Source organism: Diprion similis, chromosome 12, assembly GCF_021155765.1.
Source record: "Diprion similis isolate iyDipSimi1 chromosome 12, iyDipSimi1.1, whole genome shotgun sequence".
Lineage (NCBI taxonomy): Eukaryota > Metazoa > Arthropoda > Insecta > Hymenoptera > Diprionidae > Diprion > Diprion similis.
Genome location: NC_060116.1, coordinates 12784886 through 12807157, shown reverse-complemented (window position 1 = coordinate 12807157; position 22272 = coordinate 12784886). Strand labels below are relative to the sequence as shown.

Sequence of the window (22272 nt, the reverse complement as noted above, 5' to 3'; positions counted from 1 at the left end):
AACCGCGCTGTGAAAACGATGCCTCCATCTCTTGGAGTAGACTGCGGTTAATATTTTCTTCGGTAAATCGATAATATCGATTTTTCTCGACCGACGATAATCAATGTAGATCCATTATCATAGGTAATTGCTTTATTGTAAGTAAAGAAGAGAAGAATTTCAAATAGATCTGATAAGTAAAGAGATCGCGAAAATCAGGATATACTACGTGTGCTTTTTTTTTCTTCTCTTCGAGTCCAAAATCTTGCGAAAAATTAAAATTATAAACCATAAAAGAGTAAGGATAACAATAAAAACTTTTTCACGGCCACACGTTGCTCTCGATCCAGTCAATGAATGAACTGACCCTGCTGTATATGGCTGGTGAATTTTTGAAACCACAAAATTTTCCGAAACTTGTTACACCTACTATGCTGTACATGCAATAGGGATCGGTTAGGACATGCTGAAGAGGCCCGCCGCTGTCACCCTGCAAAGATTTCAAAAGCTGCTTGACGAATCTGTCAGGAAAGAAAACGTGGAAAAACAATTCGCGTTACTAATGCCAAAAGGGCGTGTCAAAAATTTTTTTTTTTTCCAGTCAACTTAAAAATGTGTATAATGTATAAATCTATGGAAAAAATGGAAAAAATTGTTATACATTGTACACATTTTTCAATTGACTTAATTAAACAATTTTTTTTCAATTTTTTACATAAATTTATAGATTATACACATTTTTAAGTCGATCGGAGAAATTGTTTTTTATACGCTTTTTTGGCATTAATAATCTGAATTTCATTTCCTATCTCCCAATCACCTGACAAGTGTCTTTACCACCGCCCAATTCACCGGCGCAGATTAAGCTTGATATCAAACCGTCGGGCAGTTGTTTTCCGCCAATATCCACTTTGAAAGTTTTCTCGCAATCGTTTTCCGCTATGTAAGTCAGCTGCACCTTCATGAGATCGTCGCTGCCTTTTTCGCCCTCTGAAATAATAAAAATCAGCCGTCCAATTAGTCGGTTTCACCGCAATCATTGTGCAGATCCGAATTCTAAGTATCGCTGATGGCAATTATGACATTGTCGTAATTTATTCGAAACGAAACGAAACCAGGTTGAAGTTCCGAATTTGATAATTTCCGACAGCGCTTAATTCCGATTATTTGGTGGCGAAACTTGAAGTATAGAAATCAAACTTTGAAGAAACAACAAAGTTTCAAACAGTGGTCGGAATCCCCACGGTCCAAGTTCAGAAATGCAAGATTCCGAAAATTCAAGTCACGATAGAGCAAAATTCCGAAAATTAAGATGTAAAAAATCTGAAGAAACGAAAATCAGAATAACCAGGATTCCGAACACAAACTTGATATTCAGGTACAAGAAATGTCGGATGTTTGAAATCTGGCAACAGATTTATGACAATGTTTACGTGATTCACCAACGAAATACCGAAAGCTTGCTTTCCGAAGCCAGTCGCTATTCCTTTTGTGCCGGGAAGATCATTCTCAGTATGAAGACAAGCTGGGCGAATTTCTGCATTCAGATCGAACGGCTCATCGACCTTGATCAAGCCTACGTCGTGGTAGCGAACAGGCATCTGATATTTCGGATGCTTGATCCTTTCCGCGACGTTTCTTTCCTGCATTCCGTCCTCCGGATTTTTCTGGTTCGTTAATCCAGCTCTCACCTTAGTTGCCGGTCCTCTGAAATCAATTCAATAATTCTTTGATTCGTCAATTAATCGCATGTATAAAAAAAAAATTGAGAGAAGGGATTCGTCGTGATACATTTCGGTTCCTCCTCTGTCAAGGAAGGTATCCCAAGTTGGTCAGAATACTAGAAACTAGGTAACAGATATTTTTTTTTTACCTGCCATTAAACGCTTTATGGGAAATGAAACCACCCTCCAAAGTAAGGCATGTCAAGGGGTGATTCGGCAGTTACAGTGACAAGAATATAATAATTCTTCATCAATCCAACTGGAAAAGGTATCTCATAACGAGAAATGAAAAATGTGATTTTCTCAATACCAAAAAAAAGTGTTAAATGGAAAACAAATACGTGTAGTTTGAGTTTTAGTCTACTACAACATACTGCAAAAGAAATGAAATCGGAGAGATCGATCTGGGATACCTTCCTTGTGAGTCGAAACGGAAAACCACAACGCATAAATTGAACCGTTATCGATTGATTAAACGATAAACCATATCGTCAAGTTTGATGAAAGCTTACGCGTCACGAGACTCCAAGCAGTGAGCAGCGGTCAAGACGAAGCTTTCGGAGATCAGAGATCCTCCGCACTGCCAGGAGATGGTGGAATCACCGAAACCAATCAGAGCCTGAAAACGACATGCAAAAAACCTGTTATGGGTAGATTTCAAGAAACTTAAGAGGCGAAAAATTTTTGTCTTCTTGTTTTCAGTTCGCGAGAATTCGATTGCCCATTCCCAATGATCGTTATACCTCGAAAGAAACCTGTCATCACAAACCATGTGTGGAAATTCTTTTCTAGCAGCCTTTGATCCGCCTATTATAAGTGGAATCTCGACGATACCGCAACGCGATACGGAACTTGTACCAGCATTGATTCGCAGAACCGGAATCTCCTCATCTACGTAGACGAAATTTGCGTATTCCTTACACTCTGCAGAGACAAAATATAATTGTAGAACATAAGGAGCGACGCAAACTTTCGCAATAATTTTTGCAAGCTTGTTGATAAACCGTGAACGCACTTTCCCGACTTTTATCACCGGCTCCGAAAACTTCACTGCATCGAAGAACGAGAAACGGTAAGAGAAAAGCGGTTCTCTTCGAGAATAACCGCATCTTGAAGCGTTTTATTCCGACTAGTTCCACGAGTTCGGTTCTACATAGAGGAGAATCGAGTCACCAAAGTGTGATAAATCCCGATCGCGATTACGTCTACTGCGCTAATCAAATTTTATTCGCGATCGCTGTACGACGTATAACCCGCACTTCGCGCATGTACTTCCTAACATTTCGCACGATTGTGTATAGAAAGCGATAGCCGTTGGCTGATAAAATTTTTTAAGAATTCGAAGAAAAATCTCGGACGCATTGTAACGAGTGATCGAGAATTAGAGGATCATTATTGCGTCACATTTACAGCAAGTTCTCGTTATATTCTTTCTACCAACATGGAAGGAAGAGATTACACGCCTGTAGGAAGATCCAGAAGCATTTATCGCAGGATCATTAAAGCCTTTCTTGCCTTCGGTGCTGGTTTTCAGGCGCAGGTAGGACTTTTCTCGTCAGAAATAATCGTATAAAAGTCAGAATTCTGCGGTAACCTTGTTTTATACCTATGTGTCTTCGTTATAAAGTACGACGGCGGAAGATCATCGCTTTTTATTTTCAATTGGAGTGTAAAATTTCAGGATTATGACGGTGCGGTGAACGGGTAAGATTCACAGCATATTCATAATTCGGATAATCTCTTTCCGATTTCTACGTAATCAATCAAGGCTCCAGATTCAAAGTTGAAGATTGGACCGTTACTGTGAAACGATAATCGATATTTTACGACAAGAATGAGCGATCGAAGCCTAGTAGTAAAGATATAAGAGTTCTGGCGCACAATGGCGGCATTTCGAGGGGGGGTTCCCCCCATTCCTTCGGGTCATTTATGCAAAAATGAAACAAAGTTTTCCAGAAATGAAAAAAAGTTTTCAGAAAACAAAATCCCCATTTGATTAACACGTAAAAAAAGTTTTCAGAAAACTTGTCTTCGTTTCCGGAAAACTTTTTTTCATTTCTGGAAAAGTTCCTGCGAGGTTGTGTTGCAGGAATTAGCGAATGGCAGGGCGCCTGATTCATTCACTGTGCAGATATTCCGGTTATAAGCCAATCGATTAACCGGGAACTTGTTCGACGATGAACCAGGTGCAATAGCAAGGCAAAGTGAGTCTTCTGCGCAGCGAAAATCATCCTGAATTTTACACTGAGCGTGAACGTGCATTACAGTTGTGCGATTTAATCGAAACATGGAATTTTATTTACTTTTAGAACTGATAGATCGACCGGTTTTGCTTGGATATAAGCTTCCTTCTGTGTTCCACGACATCGCGCTTCTTCCTCTCGAGTCCAGGGTGTCCTTCAACGCCTGGATCCACCCACTCACCACGAGAACTCCGAGAGCTATAGCGACAGAATGGAGTCATGGTAATTGGGGTAAGGTTCTTATATGTCGTTTTTTGATTGAATAATAATGAATGCATGTACAGTAGGTACAGTCCAGCAATATTCCTCTTTTACTTCGCCATCAATTCTGATGGTTATTTTTACAGACGAAGATGAAGGCTCGAATGACGTTCTAAAACTTATACTTCCTTTCTTCGACGAGGCAACTTGCAAGGCAAGCTACTCATCCTGGACTTTTAACACCAAGCTTCCTAATGGAGTAGTTGGAGAGTTGACGATATGTGGTGGAAAAGGTGGCAGCGATGCATGCCAGGTGCATAAACTACTGAAAGAATGTCTTCAACTGATTTCGTGGAATGTCACGACGTATGAAATTTTTGACGTACAGAGGGTGGCCCGTTTTTTCAGAGTAACAGCGGAGGCTCTCTTATAATATACAGTAAAAAGAAGTACTGCATGAACGAGGTAGTCGGCTTTATAAGTTTAGCAAGATCTTACGGACTATCAAAACCCGGGACTTACACACGCGTTTATCACTACGTTCCGTGGATAGAGACCATCGTGTGGGGCTGAGGATAAACCGGGTACGAGCCTGGATCCGATGAGTATCAAATTCAATAATATCCCTTGTCATTTTTGTGTGGTGCAGTCAGAAGTCACGGTCTTGAGCAACTCGACAGAGACATTTGTCGGATGCAAAAGTTGAATACTTAGAGCGAGCTTGTTCGACACTGGATTTATTTCAAGCAAAGTAGTCTACAAGGCCTGTTTTTTCACAAGAACTTTTTGAATAAAAAATTTAAAAGACTCGACGGTATATCGATTTATGTTGTAATGGAAATAAAGCAACGGATTTCGCCCTGAAGATAGTTTCGAAGCTCATTACTTTTAGGATCACACACTGTAAGGTGGCGTTCTGGATCCCGGTATCGAGCATTGTGGTTGTTGAAAAAGAACGGCAGAACTGTAGTCATGCATTCGAGATTCCGAGAGGCGACACTGCAGCGAATAGTGACAGACGTTACAGGCTTTTTGTTTATTTTTGTTTTTCGAGTTTCGACGTCATCAAGCAGGGAGTCGGTGACGATTTCGAGGGAATTGAGGCTGGCGGAATAGCGACGATTTCGAAGGAAGGATGTGGATGCTGCGGAGGGGGACCCAACGAGGATCCCTGCATCGTGGAAATCGGAAATCCAAGGCGGACGCGATTGCCGCTGGTGCTCTTCGTTTCCCCGCCAAAAACTGTCCTTTGCGCCGAAATTCGAAATTCTGCTGTACAGGGTCGATTCGTGGATCGTCTTTTTCAGTGTCGCCTCTCGTGTAGCTCGCGAATGGCCGAAATTGAGTCTATTGTGATTATAAAATTTTGAATCTGGATGCGTTGCGATTGCGTTTGTAAATTTCGGTTTAGTTTATGATTAAAAGTCGACGATTGGTTACATTTGAGTCACGATTGAGTCCATGTAATTATAAGCGGCGAGTATGTGGTAAAGTTGTTATTGTAAGAAGAGTATGAATTTTGCCGTGTCGTGTCGGGTAGAGTAAGTTTCGATTTAGTGAGCGAATTCAGAACCAAGTTAAAGTTTATTCCAGTTGTGTCCGTCGAGAGATTGGTAATAATTTCAGTTTCGTAGCGATTATCCCTCTGTTTCGAAAATGTTTCGGTTGAGAATTTACGATTGAGAATGTAGGAATTTTTGAGCATGGAATTTAGTTTTGAATAGCAAGCTAAAAGCTCGATAGGTTAAGAAGTAGCGTCAGTTACGAAAAAGACGACAAAAGTTTCATGCCGATTGATGTTAATTATCACTGACATCTGCATAACGAGATCTTGTGATTGCACAAAACAGATCCTCTGAGCCAGTTGTAAACAAAGAATCGAGACCGACGAAGATGCGATATTCTGCAATCTATAGAAATTTGCAAAACAGTCCGAATAAGAATCAGAAACATCCGTGTCACGGACAGACGACTGACAAGAAAATTCCCAGGAGAAGGTTGTTCGTTCATCATGAATCTGACAAAACAACACTAACCAGATCTAGTGGAAGAATAGTTATGATAGCTCGAATCAAACAGCAAAAAAAACCTTTTTATTTTCTCCAAATGCATGACTCAGTTGTTTATTGATTCGTATGTTTTCTACCATCATGTAGAATATGTAACTTGATTCACGTAAAACACAATTGAAATATCAAAAGCAATAAAGTGGGACCTTTTCTTCGATTACTTATTATTTTGTATGTTTTACAGTCTCTCGGACCATTTCCACCCTATTAAGAAATCTTTTGGAACAGGAAAATGTTTCACTTTGGTAAAACGACGACGCGAAACAAGATGTGGCCCGCTGATGTGTTAAAAATTAACACTTCACGTGTGTCATCAGAATGAACCATCTTTCACGAGACTACCAACCACTAACTTAACCTATCGATGAAATCTTTTGAAATTAGGTTGTTAAATTGGTTTGAGATCAATTTGAAAATGCTGAAGTTATTCGGAATGTTATAAAAGTTTTTCAAGATCTGAGATATCAGTTGAATCACCTGACATCTTATTAAATCTGGTCAAATCGGTTGACACCTTGTGAAGCACGCTATCTACAAGATTATTGAAGTAACGTACGCTAGAATTGATATGTCATTGTCCAATCATTAACTGGATCTATCGATTCAACATTGCATGTAATTCCTTGTCATTGTGATGTGCAGATCAATTGTGATTATTCAAGTCAATCTATCGTTTACGTTAATACTAACGGTTTCAATGCAATGTCGAATGTGTTACAGCTATACGAATTGTGTCTGATTAATTACTAGTAAACTAAAAGATGTATTTACAACTCACAAACAACGCTGTACATGAATCCCATATTAGTTTGATCGCACTACTCTTGGATTATTATACACTGCCTATTCGATGCGAGAAATCTTTATCATTCAGGGTACAACTTGAAAGGCTGAATACGACTGTAAGGCTGAATGCGAATACAGCTGTTTCAGGAAAATTTAAAAGAAACAATATGCAAGACTTGAATCGCGGTAAATTTACCTAAAGTATAAGTTGGAATCACCGCCCGACTATACGTATGGGACAACGTACGAAACAAGGAGTCAGTTACCTGATGACAAATAAGATGAAAAAACAACGTTATAAATGGCGATGAAGTCTCTGCTTCCAACTGACAATAAAACAACAGTGTAATCTACAAAGTCTGTTGGCGACAAAATTGGAAAGAGAAGTTCTGGCTAAACTGGTCAAGCATTAAATTGAACCTTAAATCAAACTGTGATATCTCGAACACATCTTATTTAAAAAAAATCAACATGAAATTGAATCTACTGTACCTTTTACATTCGAGCTGGCGCAAGTTTCTCGGAAGAATCTTGGATTTACTGATATTGAGCTGCAGACCATTCTCGGTTATTAACCTCCGACCTTCATTTAGTTGAGCCGGAGAACAGCTAAGATAAATTTGTGTATCCGAGTGGCGAAGAGCTAATCCAATGTCATTAATATAGTGCGAAAAAAGGGAGGACCCAGAAACGAGCCTTGAGAGACTCCTGATGTCGTGGGAAGCCAGGTCAAGCAATTATCGCAATCGTCAACAACAGCTTGCATTCTGCCGATGAAATAAGAAAAAATCCAATCAAGTACTGAGTTTGAAAATCCAATTTTCTTCAGCTTCAAAAGTAATTGCAAGTAAGGAACTGTGTCAAATGCTTCACCAAAATCAAATAGAATTAAAATAGTAATACGCCTTTCGTCGATATTGCGTCTGACACCATCGCGTATGCGCGACAGGTGAATTTTTATCTGTTTAGTTTAACTCAATTACTTTTATCGTACAACCATTCTGTGCGGAATTTTTTGAACTGTAATTAAAAAAAAAAAAAAAACTCGCTAGCTTTGTTAAAAGTCGAGATATTTGAAATTAATTTCCACTGGGTATTTTTTACACTCATTGTTGCGAGAGGTGTACCGGTTTGGATGTTTGCCTGTCGGGGGTCAACTACGGAGAAAAGCGAATACCGTCGGGTCCGACTGAATAATACGTTGAACCGAGGCGAGAGGAAATTCAGGAGCTTACTTGAGAGAGAGTGAGGGAGAGAGAGAGAGAGCTGTGGATCCACGTATTTCCACACATTCAAAGCTTGGAACGGTTTCGCTTGGTGGGGATTTTGAGTTTTAATATCTTGGAAGCTTACGTTCCGCGATCATTGCTATACGGACCTGCAGTGTCGCTTCGCTTCGAAGATGATTTTCCCGGTTATTTTCTTCCTCCTTTACGCAACGCATCGCGTCCAGTCGGAGGACCTAGGTGAGTGCGATCGTGAAATTGTATATATTATACCCCTAAAAAGCACCTCTGGTGGAAAAACCTTTCGCCAAGTACATTAAAAATGTCTTTTCATCCCTTGTCAGAAATGATTGAAATCACTATAGCTACCGCCAAGCACGTGTCTGTTAGTTCACAATAAAAGCGTGATCGAAACTTAATCCTCAACTTCCACATCTCTCTGGAATCACACTGGTCTCACAATGGGATCACACTCACTCTAAATTTATCCAACTATAAATAATAATTAAGTATGGATAAAAAACAACAGTATTCATGCATTGATAAAAATCCAGAAAAAAAACATTAATTAGCACGTAGAACTTGGCGGGTATTTTTTAGAAAAATAAATCCAGTTCTATCATTATCGCTTCGTGTGAGTATCATGCCTTGAAAGAGGCTGCACCGCCATCGTGTGGCGTGCCTTTGGGATAAGCTGTAGGAAATTTATCGACAGTTTGAAATGCGGCCAATCACTAGGAAAACAGGACTGTTCAGATTTCGCCACCAGGGATCTAGCGTTCACATAGATTTTGAGAAAGACTTAAATTTCTACGTCATTTAATGTCATTTATACTCACAGACCGAGCCGTTTCCGCAGGTCAGAACAGCGAGATTCTCTGAAATTGGCAGCCGCCTTTTACACTGATTATACATCTATATACACCAAAAAGTGCATGCCACATATGTAGTGGTAAAGTCTCCTGATCGAACTGACAATTTCGTTGGTGATGGAAATATTAGAACTCGTATACTTCGGCTCTCTGTGCATCGATCGTATTGATATAGGGCTTAATCGAAAGCTCTGAAAATCTATAAACGTATGTAATTCGTTGAGTGTCGCAGTTCATCGTTAGAGGGGAGAAATATGTGATAACATTTTCGCCGGGTGATTCTTGTTAACGAACTCGGTGCAATCGGCGGATGACGGAGGTGTCAGGATCGTGGACAAAGAGTTATAAGCGGAAACAGAAGGATTTAGAGAAGGCCTTAGAGAAAAATTTGCAGAAACTCTATTAACGACGGTTATAGCAGATAATGTCAGTAGTTTAAGGTACTCAGTTCTGAAACTGGTGGATGCCGATAAATGCGATGGTAAATTCCCTTATAAGTTTGATTATATTGACTCACAACGCTTCGCGGGTTCATCGCTAAGATAAGAATATTACGATCCTGTTCGTTTATTATTATAGCTTTTGGAAGGCGACGTAGTATAAAAGAAAAATAAAACAATAATGTGCATCAAGAGGTGATGCTTTCGATTGATGTCCACGATACTTTTCCGATGGTTAAAAATTCGAATACGCATCTAAAACTGATGTAATTAACGTTTAACAAATTCTTAATTTCTGTAATATAGTAGATTGCTCTTTTCGTACTTTCTTCTTGGAATGATCGCATGTCTTTACATTAGAAAATCAAATTCCACCCGGTACATCGATTGGTTTTACGTGATCTTTGAGCGGAGGTATGCTGATAAACCAGTTCGGTGAGAAGACACACGTTCATTAAAACGAGTCTGGGGTTCGACTATTGCCAATTTTAAATCGAAAGCGAAATTGCAACTTGTGTTCTTTCTGCAGTGTCTAAACGCATTCGATCTTGTCGATCGTTTGAGATGAGGACTAAGATTTCTTGCCCACACATTTCAGGTGATTCATGCACAACGAAAAGCGGTGCTTCTGGGGTCTGTAAATTGCTGAACAACTGCGACGTCGTATTCCAGCAATTGGTGGCTGGCATTGAGCCGGATTCAATCTGCGGGTATAAAGGTCATGAACCAATCGTTTGCTGTTCAAATAGCCGACCAGAAACCACGCAGCCAAATCCGATTGTCTCTCGGGATCCGGTCGGTGACGGACGAGGTGCAATTGCGAGACAGAGTAAGTTCAAGCTCTTCAAAATCATCCTACAACTTTTATCACCAGTCTATCACCTATGCGGCTACCTTGAGGAACCGCCGACGTAAATTGCGATTATTTTCCAGAATGCGCTGAATATGTCAAATACACTCACGAACTGCGTCGGAACGTAAATGGACAAAATGTGAATATATCTGTTTGCGCGATCAAGTCCCAAAAGTTGATTGTGGGAGGAACAAGGGCCGAGCGTAAAGAGTTCCCCCACATGGCAGCGATTGGTTACGATTTGGAAAACGGAAAAGTTGGCTGGTTCTGCGGAGGCACCCTGATATCCGAGAATTTCGTCCTGACAGCGGCCCACTGCTCCAGTTCATCCGTTCGGTGAGTTTTCCCACCACCTTATCGTTCCAGGTATTCACTGCAGGATCGCGTATAAAACCATCTCGCAAAAGTAGCTGGTCAATCGAACCGCAAACGTAGTTGATGTTCTGTAACAAAATTATCGTGAATCGCTGCTAAATTACTTGGAGTTCGATTATCGGTGCTAGATTGCACGATGAGTCAGTCCCTCGGTATTTTTCTGGCCGACTCTCACACCATACCCAATGCCTGTTGAATTCTTAGGGGCCCCGCGAAATGGGTGCGAGTTGGCGATTTGAACCTGGAGCGTTCGGACGACGGGGCGAAACCGGAGGATCGTCGTATCGCCGAGAGGATCAGACACCCTGAGTACAAGAGTCCTTTGCAATACCACGACATCGCGCTTCTTCGTCTCGAGTCCAGGGTGCCTTTCAACGCTTGGATCAGACCGGCTTGTCTGCACACCTCACCTGCCACTGGGACTACGAAAGCCATAGCGGCAGGATGGGGGCGTGTTGATTGGTGTAAGGTTCTTATACGTGATTCTTTGATTGAATGATGACAAATGCATGTACAAACAGCCAACTAATATTACTCGTCAATGACTTCTACCTTCATCCTCATGTTTATTTTCACAGTCGACGACGAAGGCTCGAGTGATCTTCTAAAAGTTACGCTTCCCCTTATCGATCAGCAAACTTGCAATGCGAGCTGGGTAGCTAGCGGGGGTATCGACAAGCTTCCCAATGGAGTAGTGGGCGATTGGTCGATGTGTGCTAGAGAAGACGGCCGCGACACGTGCCAGGTATGCATGCAGACAAAAAAATATCTTTCATTAATTTCGTGGAATGTCACGATGTGGGAAAATTTTCTCCTACTGAGGGTGACTTTTCATATTTCAGGGTGATAGTGGAGGCCCTCTCATGATATACAGTAGCAAGGATTATTACTGCATGTACGATGTCGTCGGAGTCACGAGTTTAGGACAACTCTGCGGAAGTATAATTCCCGGGATTTACGCACGCGTTTATCACTACGTTCCGTGGATAGAGTCCATTGTGTGGGGACGAGGCTAAGCCGGATATGAGCCAGAATCCGATGAGACATCAAATATAATAATATCGCTCGTCATTTTTGGATAGTGCAGCCGGAAGTCACGATCTTGAGCAACTCGAGAGAGCAATTTATCGTATGAAACAGCTGAATACTTAAAACGAGCTCGATCGAGACTGGATTCATTTCAAGGAAAGAAATCTTCAAGAACCTTTTTACTTTTACAAGAAATTTTTCAATAAAAAACTCAACAGATTCGACGGCGTATTGCGATAGAAATAACGCGACGGATTTCGCCCTGAAGACAGTTTCCAAGCTTATTGGTTTTAGGATCATACATACACGTATTCATACCAAGATATGCCTTATTTTACGTATCCACTTATAAGATGTACGTCGTACTTATTGTAATTGACTACTTTGTTCTATATGTATCGTAACAGTTATCCTCTAGAAATAAAATAGGTACACAATAATGATAAATGTACACGTTAAAACGTGGAAGACGATCGAATGGGCTACATTTCAATAAATAACTTTCAATCAGACCCACTCGACTTCCAATCGCTCTTGGGGTAATGAGATTTTGCACTCCGAGCTTCCAATGATGGTCAGCAAGCGACGTTCGTAAAACGTTTGCCGCACCGGATACATAGCCGCAAAATACTGTCCTGACGAATGGTATTCAGTCTGAGTACGTCACGGAAGATCACATTGACGATCGCCAGATGAAAGAATAAACTAGATGCACCTTATTACCCGAAAGTCAGCGGTAATAAGCAGAACTTGAATTAAGGAAGAAATACGATATTTTCACAAGTAATAAGTAACACAAAATCAACAAGAGGCGATAAAAAAAGGTGCGGTAGTATTCAGTGGCTCAATCTATGCTCGGATGTACTCCAAGGAATTCGATTCACGATACAAAATCACGCACAATAGCAAATAAAATATAGTAAAAGGTGTTTGTTTGATAGCTACGATGTCGCTCAACGATAACCTTATTTACCGGAATTAATTTATCACGGAAATCATGCAGTCACAGGACGGCTTACAGCACGCAAAGCTACGAACCATGACTCGCAAGGATAGTGGTCCTTACCGACAGGAACACAGCATCGGTTTTAGAAGATCTCTAGACGGCGGTAACAGACTGGAACACAGATCGGTATCTCACAGGTCGGTGTCGTCGGTGGTGGAGTAAACGGTAGACGGTAGACAAGGTGCTTCAGAAGCTCACTAGGGACAGCCACATCAGGTGGTCGGCAGATGAAGCGATCGGGAGCGGAAATCGGTAGTCATCGATGGGTGTTGGTCTCTCGGTGGTCGGGGTCGTCGTTGTGGCAACTTGTTTGCTTGCGTCGAAACGCGAAATTACAGGATTCACAAAGAAAGAATTAGTTACTGGTAGTTATTGACTGTTTCGTATCGAGTGTAAACGTGAAACGATACTTGATGCGTACATCAGTAAAGTCTATCGCTGAAACACGTCTATATTCACATCCTCTTCCAATGTAGACGCGCAACTTAATCTCCTTCGCGCGAACATGCTCAAGTCAACGAATCTGCGCTGTAAAATATTGAAGGGTGAATTTGCCCGTGTGGGCAGTGCAATACCCCTGTAACATGGCCTGGGTGGGGAAAAGTATGCCTGTCCATGGGCATCTAATTTTACTAAATTTTGGGTAGACAGATTCGCATAGTATGAGAGGGGATGAATCAAGATTATCCTTGTCGAAGGATGGAAATACCTCCGAGGTGAATAAAGCCGATTTCACATCCGTGTTGGTGAATTTAATCTGCGTGATATGCGATTTTAACCATCCGCATCGACGAATTTGCTCTTAAAAGAATAAAGAGGGTGTGCATATCACTTTTGTAGATATGTCTCATATGCAATTGAATACGAAGCATGTATAAATATCACGTTTAAGACGTATATTTTAATTACGTTCAGCTCTAGAGGCAGCTCATTTGTGAAGAATCATGCAAGAATCATATCTCATAAAATTGCGTCGTCGATAGTTTCATTAAAAATGAATTAGTCATCTTATAATACCGCTCGTACATTCATTGTTCATACATTCTGGATATCAATTTGCATAGAAATATTTTTTACTTTCTCAGAATAACTTAATATACTCAAGGCAACGTATAAGACGAAAGAAATCACGCTGAAAATTAGCAAAAGTGATACAACAGTTGGTATATATATGTAGAAAAAAAATGGTCAGCCAAAATTTGTGCAGGAAATTGTTTATGCCCATCTCAGAAATGCGATCCTAGATTGGCGATGGGGCGGGGATATAGAAAAACATTTTCGGATCACATTTTTTCAAATACTTGCCAAATTATGTGAATATTAGTGAGTGTAAAACAGGGGTCTGCGGTTCTGATAATTTCGTAGGGAATAAAAGTAACTCGACATCTATGAATACATGATACAGATTTAGAAAAAACTTCGGTTACCAGAGTTTGCAGACATTTCAACAATCATTCATGCCTGATGAAATTGACGATGAGTGTGGGAGACTAAACGACATAGCAATCGAGGTTGGCCTGATATTGAAAAGAGTGACACGTATGCCGGAGAAGGTTGGTGAACATTTTCGGTAAATACCCGATGCCGTTATGCTTCATTTATACAGGTGAACGATTTCTACGTTTCTATCTCTATTTTTCACGTTTCATGACATTTTCTTTTTTCTTGTAATACATATGTATATCTACAGCTACCGTACAATTAGCTTGAAGGTTTTCTCATACGTTCCTTTATTCATGACATTACTGTCTGCGGCATCGCGTTGTTTCATGTCCACGTATAGTAGGATGATTAAAAAAAATTTCTTTTCAATAATAAACGTTTGGGTCCAGCCACCTTTGAGTTGAAAAATCTAAGAGCAATATTTGCAATCGAAAAGTACATTGCCATGAAAATGAGCAATTTTTTCCACATTCATACTACGATTCAAGATTTGCAGTCACGTGTTGTGGTGGATTTTCTTAAATAGAGACATTCAGTTTCACATATCCGACTAAAATGAATCATGAGAATCTTCCGGACCTAAAATAATATGAAAGGATTGTGATATTCACGTTGCGTAGCGCGTAGAGAAGATGAAATTTCAAAGGTCAAATGAGGTCTAAGGTTAGGAAATTTCTTGTGTTGCGCAATTCAACGATTCAAGAATTCGGTGTTCAAAAAAAGATCGATACCAAAGCTGTTCAAATACTGTAAAACAATAGAATTCGTGGATACAGCTTGAGTCTCTCTACGCGCGTCTCGTTTTTTCACACGTCACTACGAACGTCGGAGTATAAAACCGCGGACCGCGAGCTATTGGCATAAGTTCCGAATCAAACTCAGGGTAACGAAATGGGAAAATTTTCTGAGTTTGATTCGGGACTTATCCCAATTGATACCAGTTCGTGATTTTTATACTCCGGCGTTCGGAGTGTCGTGGCAAAGATTATGGCCATCCTCTGTCTCGCTCTGGTAGAGGCATCCGTTTCCCTGTCAGATAGTATGCTTGCGATGTGAGTAATATCCGATTCAGTTTTATCGTGTCAAAAAGAGGACGCGTACCTAAGGTGACTGACTTTCATGAAAGCTGAATTGGTGAAACAAGATCAAATTTCACCAGTTCCGTATTTTTTTTTTCGACCAATGGACAGTAGTTGCTGAAAAATTACGTGGCGTCCATTGAAAACATGTTTTACAATCAGTTTGTAGAGCTAAAAGTGTAATTGTGATGAATTGTATTTTTTCAATTACATTTTTCATTCCAATACGAATATAAAAAATAACGATGAAATCTGTTTGGTTCAGCATTTTCTAAAAAAAGTGAAAAGTGTTGAAAAAAATTGAAAACATCTCATTTGGATTTTATGGAAATAAGTCACAGCCCACTTAATGAGTGTGTCCCATTCTTGATCCCTAAAATAAGAGCTTTTTTCTAGTTTCAAATAAATCAAACTATGCGATCAATTATTTTCAAATTTTCAGCGTATGCTTATTGATATTTTAGGAGTCGAAGAAAAAATTTTCAACTACCTTTATGAAAAATCCCGCCTGCTGATCCTCCTTTTCCGTACCCCAGGAAACCGCCGGTGCCCTTGATATCTTCACTTCTGGTAGTCTGAAAAAAAAAACTACTTTTTTCAATCAAAATAGTCTCATTCTTTTTCTAATTAACCGATTTTCAAAATTCCAACGGGATTTGAAAGGGAATACATTGAGCCTTCAGATGATATGGTGTATTGATTAATTTTTTTCTAAAAAGTATAATTATTTGTCTATCCGGAACCTGAAAATAATAAACAACCGTCAATGGGCAAAGTTAATAAAAAACCACATGTTGCACCTTTTTTTCAACTGCAAATAGATTTTTTCTCTCACAAATAAGTAAATTTTATTTAGTGGACAAATAAATTACCTGCACGGATTTTACTCGATATAAGATGTTTATTTACTTTTCAGTCATTATTTATTCAAAAGATTTAAAAAAAAAATGTCAACATCTCAATATCTCGCCTCACATGTGATTAATAATGAGAATGATTAATTATACTAGTGAAAGTAAAATCGACTCACCACTACAAAATATGTACGTAAAGGGAAAATCCGGGGTATCGAAGGACCCCGCGCGTGACTGCGGCCTTTACTGACTCATAGACAACAAAGAACTGACACGATAATCGATATCACCCGACTCTGAGAACGTTGAAGTGAATTATAAATAACGTCCTGAACCGAAACTATCGTCTGCTGGGTTATGGATGGAGTTCAAAGTTGGCTTGGGGTACCCAGGGACCCCGGTTACCCCGTCTAGGGTTAACGTTGTGATGATCATTTTTAATGCATGTGCTTATGATAATTTTTGAAAATCAATGGTGAGGTTCCAGAACAAAAAATCGTTACATCCGTGCAAGCAGATAATTACCGATAAGAAGAATCAGTTGGTGACGTTGTTTTTGGATATAGAGTGAAAGATACAGAAGCTGTTTCCGTGAGGGCGTCGATTAGAGCGTGTAACAATCATTAATTATGTCGGGGGCGTCGTCGATGACGTCACAACACGATTTGACATTCGCTGAACAGTTGAAAAATCATAACGATTTCTATAAGTGGTCAATAATCGTCGCTACGGGCCGCAGAGCTTACATTTTTGTATTTGGAAAGAGAAAGATAATGTCCTTACATTGAAGAAGCGCAATAATAAACGTGATATACGTGTGTCTATCTATTATATACATCAAAGGTGTGTGTCATCGAGGTATAATAAGTATATCCGAACACCGTGTCATACGATTCAAGGAATCGTTTTACCGTGTTTTATACCGTTCTCCTAGTTCCTTCGTTCATTCTAGGAAAGATTTGTGTGTTGTTACAGAATTTTGGCTACTGCATAGAGGCGAGAAGGAAGTATTAGCAAATAACATCAAGGGAACGTCGTAAAATGAGGATTAGAAGAGAAGCGGAAGAACAAGAATGTGAAAAAATGATCTGATTAGCATTCTTGGACCATCCGAGAAGTACCAGTGAGAGAGATTCTGTTACAAAATACACGTATTTCCACACGTCCAAAGCTTGGAACAATTTCGCTTGGTGGGGATTTCGAAATGTAATGCAGTCCAACCTCCCAATAAGAACGCTCAGCCTACGAGGAGAGAAAGAGAGCATGGTGGTGGTACTCGAAAAGGAGGAAAAACTTTTTCCCCTGGGAGGTTTTGGCGTTCTTGATAAGAGGTCGGACTGGACCTTGGTTGTTCACGTTTCGCGATCATTGTTTTACGGACGTGCAGAGTTATTTGACGTCGAAGATGATTCTCCCGGTTATTTTGTTCCTCCTCTACGCGACGCATCACGCCGAGTCGATGGACGAAGGTGAGTTCGATCGTGAAATTGTATTTATTTTGCGATTTTCGTTCTCATTTGAAAATTGAAGTATTGTGGTTAGTACGTAACGGAAGTGCGTTCAGGTTACAAAAATGGATGGACTTTGAAAATTTTAATCGCGTGAATCGTGACTGCAGTGTCCGATTCTTACTAGGTGATTATATGCGACTGTTTTTCAAACAATGCAATTACTTTCTGGACGGCTTCATGTTAAATTATCGCGATGTTGCGAAAGATCGTTAGCAAATATTATAGCTTTTGGAAGATGACGAAGTATAAAATAAAATTAAACAAAATTTTGCATCAAGTCGTGACGTTTTTGATTATTATCTACGATACTTTTCCGATGATTTAAAATTTCAATACGCATAAAAAACTCATGTAATTAACACTCTACGAAATTCTGTAATTTCTGTGATATAATAAATTGCTTCTTTCATACTTTCTTCTTGGTACAATGGCATGTCTTTTCGTTACAAATTGCAACTCGTGTTCTTTCTGCAAGCGTTTAAACGCATTCTATCTTGGCGATCAGCTTGTAATTGGGACTGAAATTCCTTCACCCACACATCCCAGGTGACCGTTGCAGATTGAAAAACCGCGCTTTCGGGGTCTGTACCTTGCTGAACAACTGCGCCGTCGTATTCCAGCAATTGGTGGATGGCAAAGCGCCAGATTCGATTTGCGGATATGCTGGATTTGAACCAGTCGTTTGCTGTCCAAATAGCCGACCAAAAACCACGCGGCCAACTCCGACTGTCTCTCGGAATCCGGTGGGAGACGGACGAGGTGCAATTGCGAGACAGAGTGAGTTTCAGCTGCTTAAAATTATCCTACAACTTTCATCGCCAATCTATTACCTTGGAGAATCGCCGACGTAAATTGCAATTATTTTTTCAGAATGTGCTGAATATGCCAATTACACTCGTGAAATACGCGAGGCCCTGAATGGACAAAAAGTGAGGATATCCGTTTGCGCGATCAATTACCCAAAATTGATTTTAGGAGGAACAAGGGCCGAGCGTAAGGAGTTCCCCCACATGGCAGCGGTTGGTTACGATTCGGGAAACGGTAGAATCGGTTGGTACTGCGGAGGCACCCTGATATCCGAGAATTTCGTAATGACAGCAGCCCACTGTACTTATTCATCGGGTTGGTGAGCTTGCCCACCACCTTATTGTTCCGGATTTTCACTGCGAGATCGCGCATAGATCTACGCTGCAAAAGTAGCTGGCTAATCAGACCACAAACGTGGTTGATGCTCTTTGACAAGATTATCGTGAATCGCTACTATGTTACTTAGAATTCCATTACCGACACTAGATTGCACGTTTTGATTGATCATGGCATTTTTCTAGCTGACTTTTACTCCATACACAGTGCCCGTTCAATTTCTAGGGGTGCCGCGAAATGGGTGCGCGTTGGCGATTTAAACCTGGAGCGTTCCGACGACGGGGCGAGTCCGGAGGATCGTCGCATTGCCGAGAGGATCAGACACCCTGAGTACCAGCGTCCTGCGCAATACCACGACATCGCGCTTCTTCGTCTCGAGTCCAGGGTGCCCTTCAACGCCTGGATCAGACCGGCTTGTCTGCACACCTCACCCACCACTGGGACTGAGAAAGCCATAGCGACTGGATGGGGGCATGTTGAATGGTGTAAGGTTCTTATACGTGATTCTTTGATTGAATGATGACAAATGCATGTACAAACAGCCAAGTAATATTACGCTTCAATGACCTCTACCTCTATCCTCATGTTTAATTTCACAGTTGGCGATGAAGGTTCGAGTGATCTTCTAAAAGTTACGCTTCCCTTCGTCGATCAGCGAACTTGTAACGCGAGCTGGTCAACTGGCGGGTCTCTATTCCAGCTTCCCAATGGAGTAGTTGGAGAATGGACGATGTGTGCTGGACAATCGGGCCGTGACACGTGTCAGGTATGCGCACAGATAAAAGAGTATCTTTCATTAATTTCGTCGAACGTCACGACGAATGAAATTTTTCTCGTACTGAAGGTGGCTTTTTGCATTTCAGGGTGACAGTGGAGGCCCTCTCGTGATATACAGCAGCAAGGATTATTACTGCATGTACGATGTAGTCGGAGTCACAAGTATAGGACAACTCTGCGGAAGTGTAATTCCCACCATTTACACACGCGTTTATCACTACGTTCCGTGGATAGAGTCCGTCGTGTGGGGCCGAGGATAAATCCGATACTGGTATGGATTCGAGGAGACAGTAAATTTAATAATATTGCTCGTCATTTTTGGACAGTACAGCTGGAGCCCCGATTTTGAACAACTCGAGAGAGCAATTTATCGGATCAAAAAGTTCAGTACTTAGCGCGAGCTCGTTCGACACTGGATTTATTTCACGTAAAGTAATCTAAAATAACTTTTTTCGGCATGTCCGTACTTATAATCCAATGAATCTACATATTTTAACCTAAAATGTATACGTCGCAACAGCCATTACCCAAGGTATATACCTTGTTCTAGTTTATTTCTTTTTTGTTCTCAGTTGATTGTTAAATGTCAAATGTCCGCGTCAAGACCTCAAAATTAAGGAATTATATCACAATAAACCTACAGATCATTATACCTTTTGTTTGAATCTATTTTATTGACTCTCCTGCCTCGTCCCTTGACAATTATACACATAGAAACATCACAAGCCGAATACGGTTCTTTAATTGTAAATCTGCAGCTTTCATTGGGCGTGAAGCTGCCATTTGGAGAAGAAGCGTTAGCTCAATTGTCGACAGGATGAGTATTAGCGTCCGAAGATGGATGTTAGTTCTGAAACATTGAGATCATCTTGAATCTGGTAAAAGGTGCCTCTACGTACCGTGTGCGTCTCTGCCCATCAGTGCTGATGAGATCCTACAGAAACAGACATGAAACTCACCGGTCGAGTTTCCATGACTTCTGTCACTCATACCTTACATACGTTCGATTTTGAAAATCTCTGGTCACATGCATAGCTCAGAGTAGTGTTGCCTGCATTATTTATGGCAGTTTAGAGTATTTCTTGCAATCAGAATCTGGATTCGAATGTGAAAATTCTTGAAATATGTTTTTTTGTACTTTTCTATACACTCAACATCGGAGTATCACAAAGATTTCCAAAAGTCACGAGACCAGGGTTTGAGGATCAGAATGTACTTCGCGATCGGTTCCGATTTTTAGCAAATTACATTTCAGGGTGTGAGACTACTGGCAAAAAACTATAAAAAACTGAATTTTCATAGCACCGAAATGATTTGAAAAAAAATTTGTAGGCGTAGGGGATTTATTGCTGTCAGATTTTTACGTATCACAAGTGGGGCAATTCATCAAAGGCTCTTATGATTCAAGGAGGAGCTATTGCGTCTCGTTAATTTGACGGACGTTAAATTAATTTCTTCGGTCAGTCGCACAATCGCTCGAGAAAATGTTTCTCTCACGTACGACGTGTGTTAGAATTTAGGATGCGAAGCTTCCTCATCTGCCATAACAAGCGCCCAAAAGTATCTACAAGCCTGATATCGGAAAGTGCCAATTTTTTTCTCTTACGGCATGGCGACGCGGGCATGGTGTTGAGAATTGGTTGAAAACCCAGAATACCAAAGTCTTGTTTCTCCTCTGAAAGTTTCTCCGTACTTGAAGGTAACAGGCGGTAAGCCGTTGCCCATATATGGACTCGAGACGCTAGAAGGAAAGGGGGAAAAACATTTCCATGCCATACGTATGTATATAGGTAACAGTTTTCCTCAGTTGCACAGCGCCCCCGTCAGACAGAAATGTTTCTTTCTATCCCAGTGGTTTGGTAATCATCTAAAAAGTGAAATTTTAAACTTGGCTACAGAGTCGCGTCTCTCGAGGATTTCGCGGGGCCTTTTTTGAACTGGTGGCAGCTGTGGGATCGGTATACGAGGTTTGAAAAATGCAAAGCTGGTTCGATAGCCCGAACGGAGATGACCCTCGCAGACATCAATCGCTGATCGAATTCTGCGTAAATAAGAATTGCGAAACATTGACGAGTTCTGGTTGAGAAGAACGTTGATGGTTCAATACTTTAATGAGGGAGAAGACCGCTTGTGTGTAATATTTTTATAGAGATGGTTGTGTAAATGCAGACTCGTGTCGCGGAATAAAATTTTTTGCAAGAATCTAAAATTGATAATTAACCTTTTCGCTGGTACCGTAAACCGGTTATAGATTTTTTTAAATAAAATGACGCGGTTCAATTTGACTAACGAACAGCTTGCCACGGAAGACGTAGATTCACAGGGTACGTTGGAATTCGATTCGCTTAAACCTTCAGCCGCCGCCATAATTCAGGTGCGACGCAAGCTGGTTTTCGGCGCTTTGGTCAAGCATTTTTCAGAATTCAAGTCTCGTAGCTCAGGGGAGACGTAATTTGCACGAGCCATTAAGATTATGGCCGGGATAATTTCTCAAAAATTAAATGCTAATACTAATATCTCACTTGCCGATATTAAACAGCTATCAAAAGAAAAGAAAACAACTGTAACTAGTTCCTGGGCAGGATTCAAATGATAATTATATTCAGGTTCTTGGGGGAAATTAATCTTGTACAGACGAAGCAACGCGCGTGATTTACTGTAT

The 22272-nt window shown here is 40.6% G+C and overlaps 4 protein-coding genes across 4 annotated transcripts; 3 read left to right on the top strand and 1 right to left on the bottom strand.

The window, feature by feature from the left end:
• Nucleotides 1-247: 247 nt before the first annotated feature.
• LOC124413498 (serine protease snake-like) lies at nt 248-2854 on the bottom strand. Its single transcript, XM_046894120.1, has 6 exons — nt 2719-2854; nt 2473-2627; nt 2216-2322; nt 1433-1686; nt 800-969; nt 248-469 (listed from the first exon to the last, which is right to left on the bottom strand). The coding sequence occupies exons 1-6, from the start codon at nt 2810-2812 to the stop codon at nt 302-304; spliced, it is 948 nt and encodes a 315-aa protein (XP_046750076.1). The 5' UTR covers nt 2813-2854; the 3' UTR covers nt 248-301.
• Nucleotides 2855-3144: 290 nt separating this feature from the next.
• On the top strand, nt 3145-4720 carry LOC124413660 (serine protease snake-like). Its single transcript, XM_046894381.1, has 6 exons — nt 3145-3243; nt 3385-3394; nt 3851-3907; nt 4013-4177; nt 4294-4460; nt 4556-4720. The coding sequence occupies exons 1-6, from the start codon at nt 3145-3147 to the stop codon at nt 4718-4720; spliced, it is 663 nt and encodes a 220-aa protein (XP_046750337.1).
• Nucleotides 4721-8404: 3684 nt separating this feature from the next.
• Nucleotides 8405-11784, top strand: LOC124413497 (serine protease snake-like). The gene is made up of 6 exons (XM_046894119.1): nt 8405-8468; nt 10139-10369; nt 10474-10729; nt 10973-11232; nt 11347-11513; nt 11611-11784. The coding sequence occupies exons 1-6, from the start codon at nt 8405-8407 to the stop codon at nt 11782-11784; spliced, it is 1152 nt and encodes a 383-aa protein (XP_046750075.1).
• A 5436-nt stretch (nt 11785-17220) lies between these two features.
• On the top strand, nt 17221-19893 carry LOC124413659 (serine protease snake-like). The gene is made up of 8 exons (XM_046894380.1): nt 17221-17254; nt 17351-17648; nt 17798-17898; nt 18237-18467; nt 18561-18816; nt 19059-19318; nt 19433-19599; nt 19697-19893. The coding sequence occupies exons 1-8, from the start codon at nt 17221-17223 to the stop codon at nt 19868-19870; spliced, it is 1521 nt and encodes a 506-aa protein (XP_046750336.1). The 3' UTR covers nt 19871-19893.
• Nucleotides 19894-22272: the final 2379 nt, after the last annotated feature.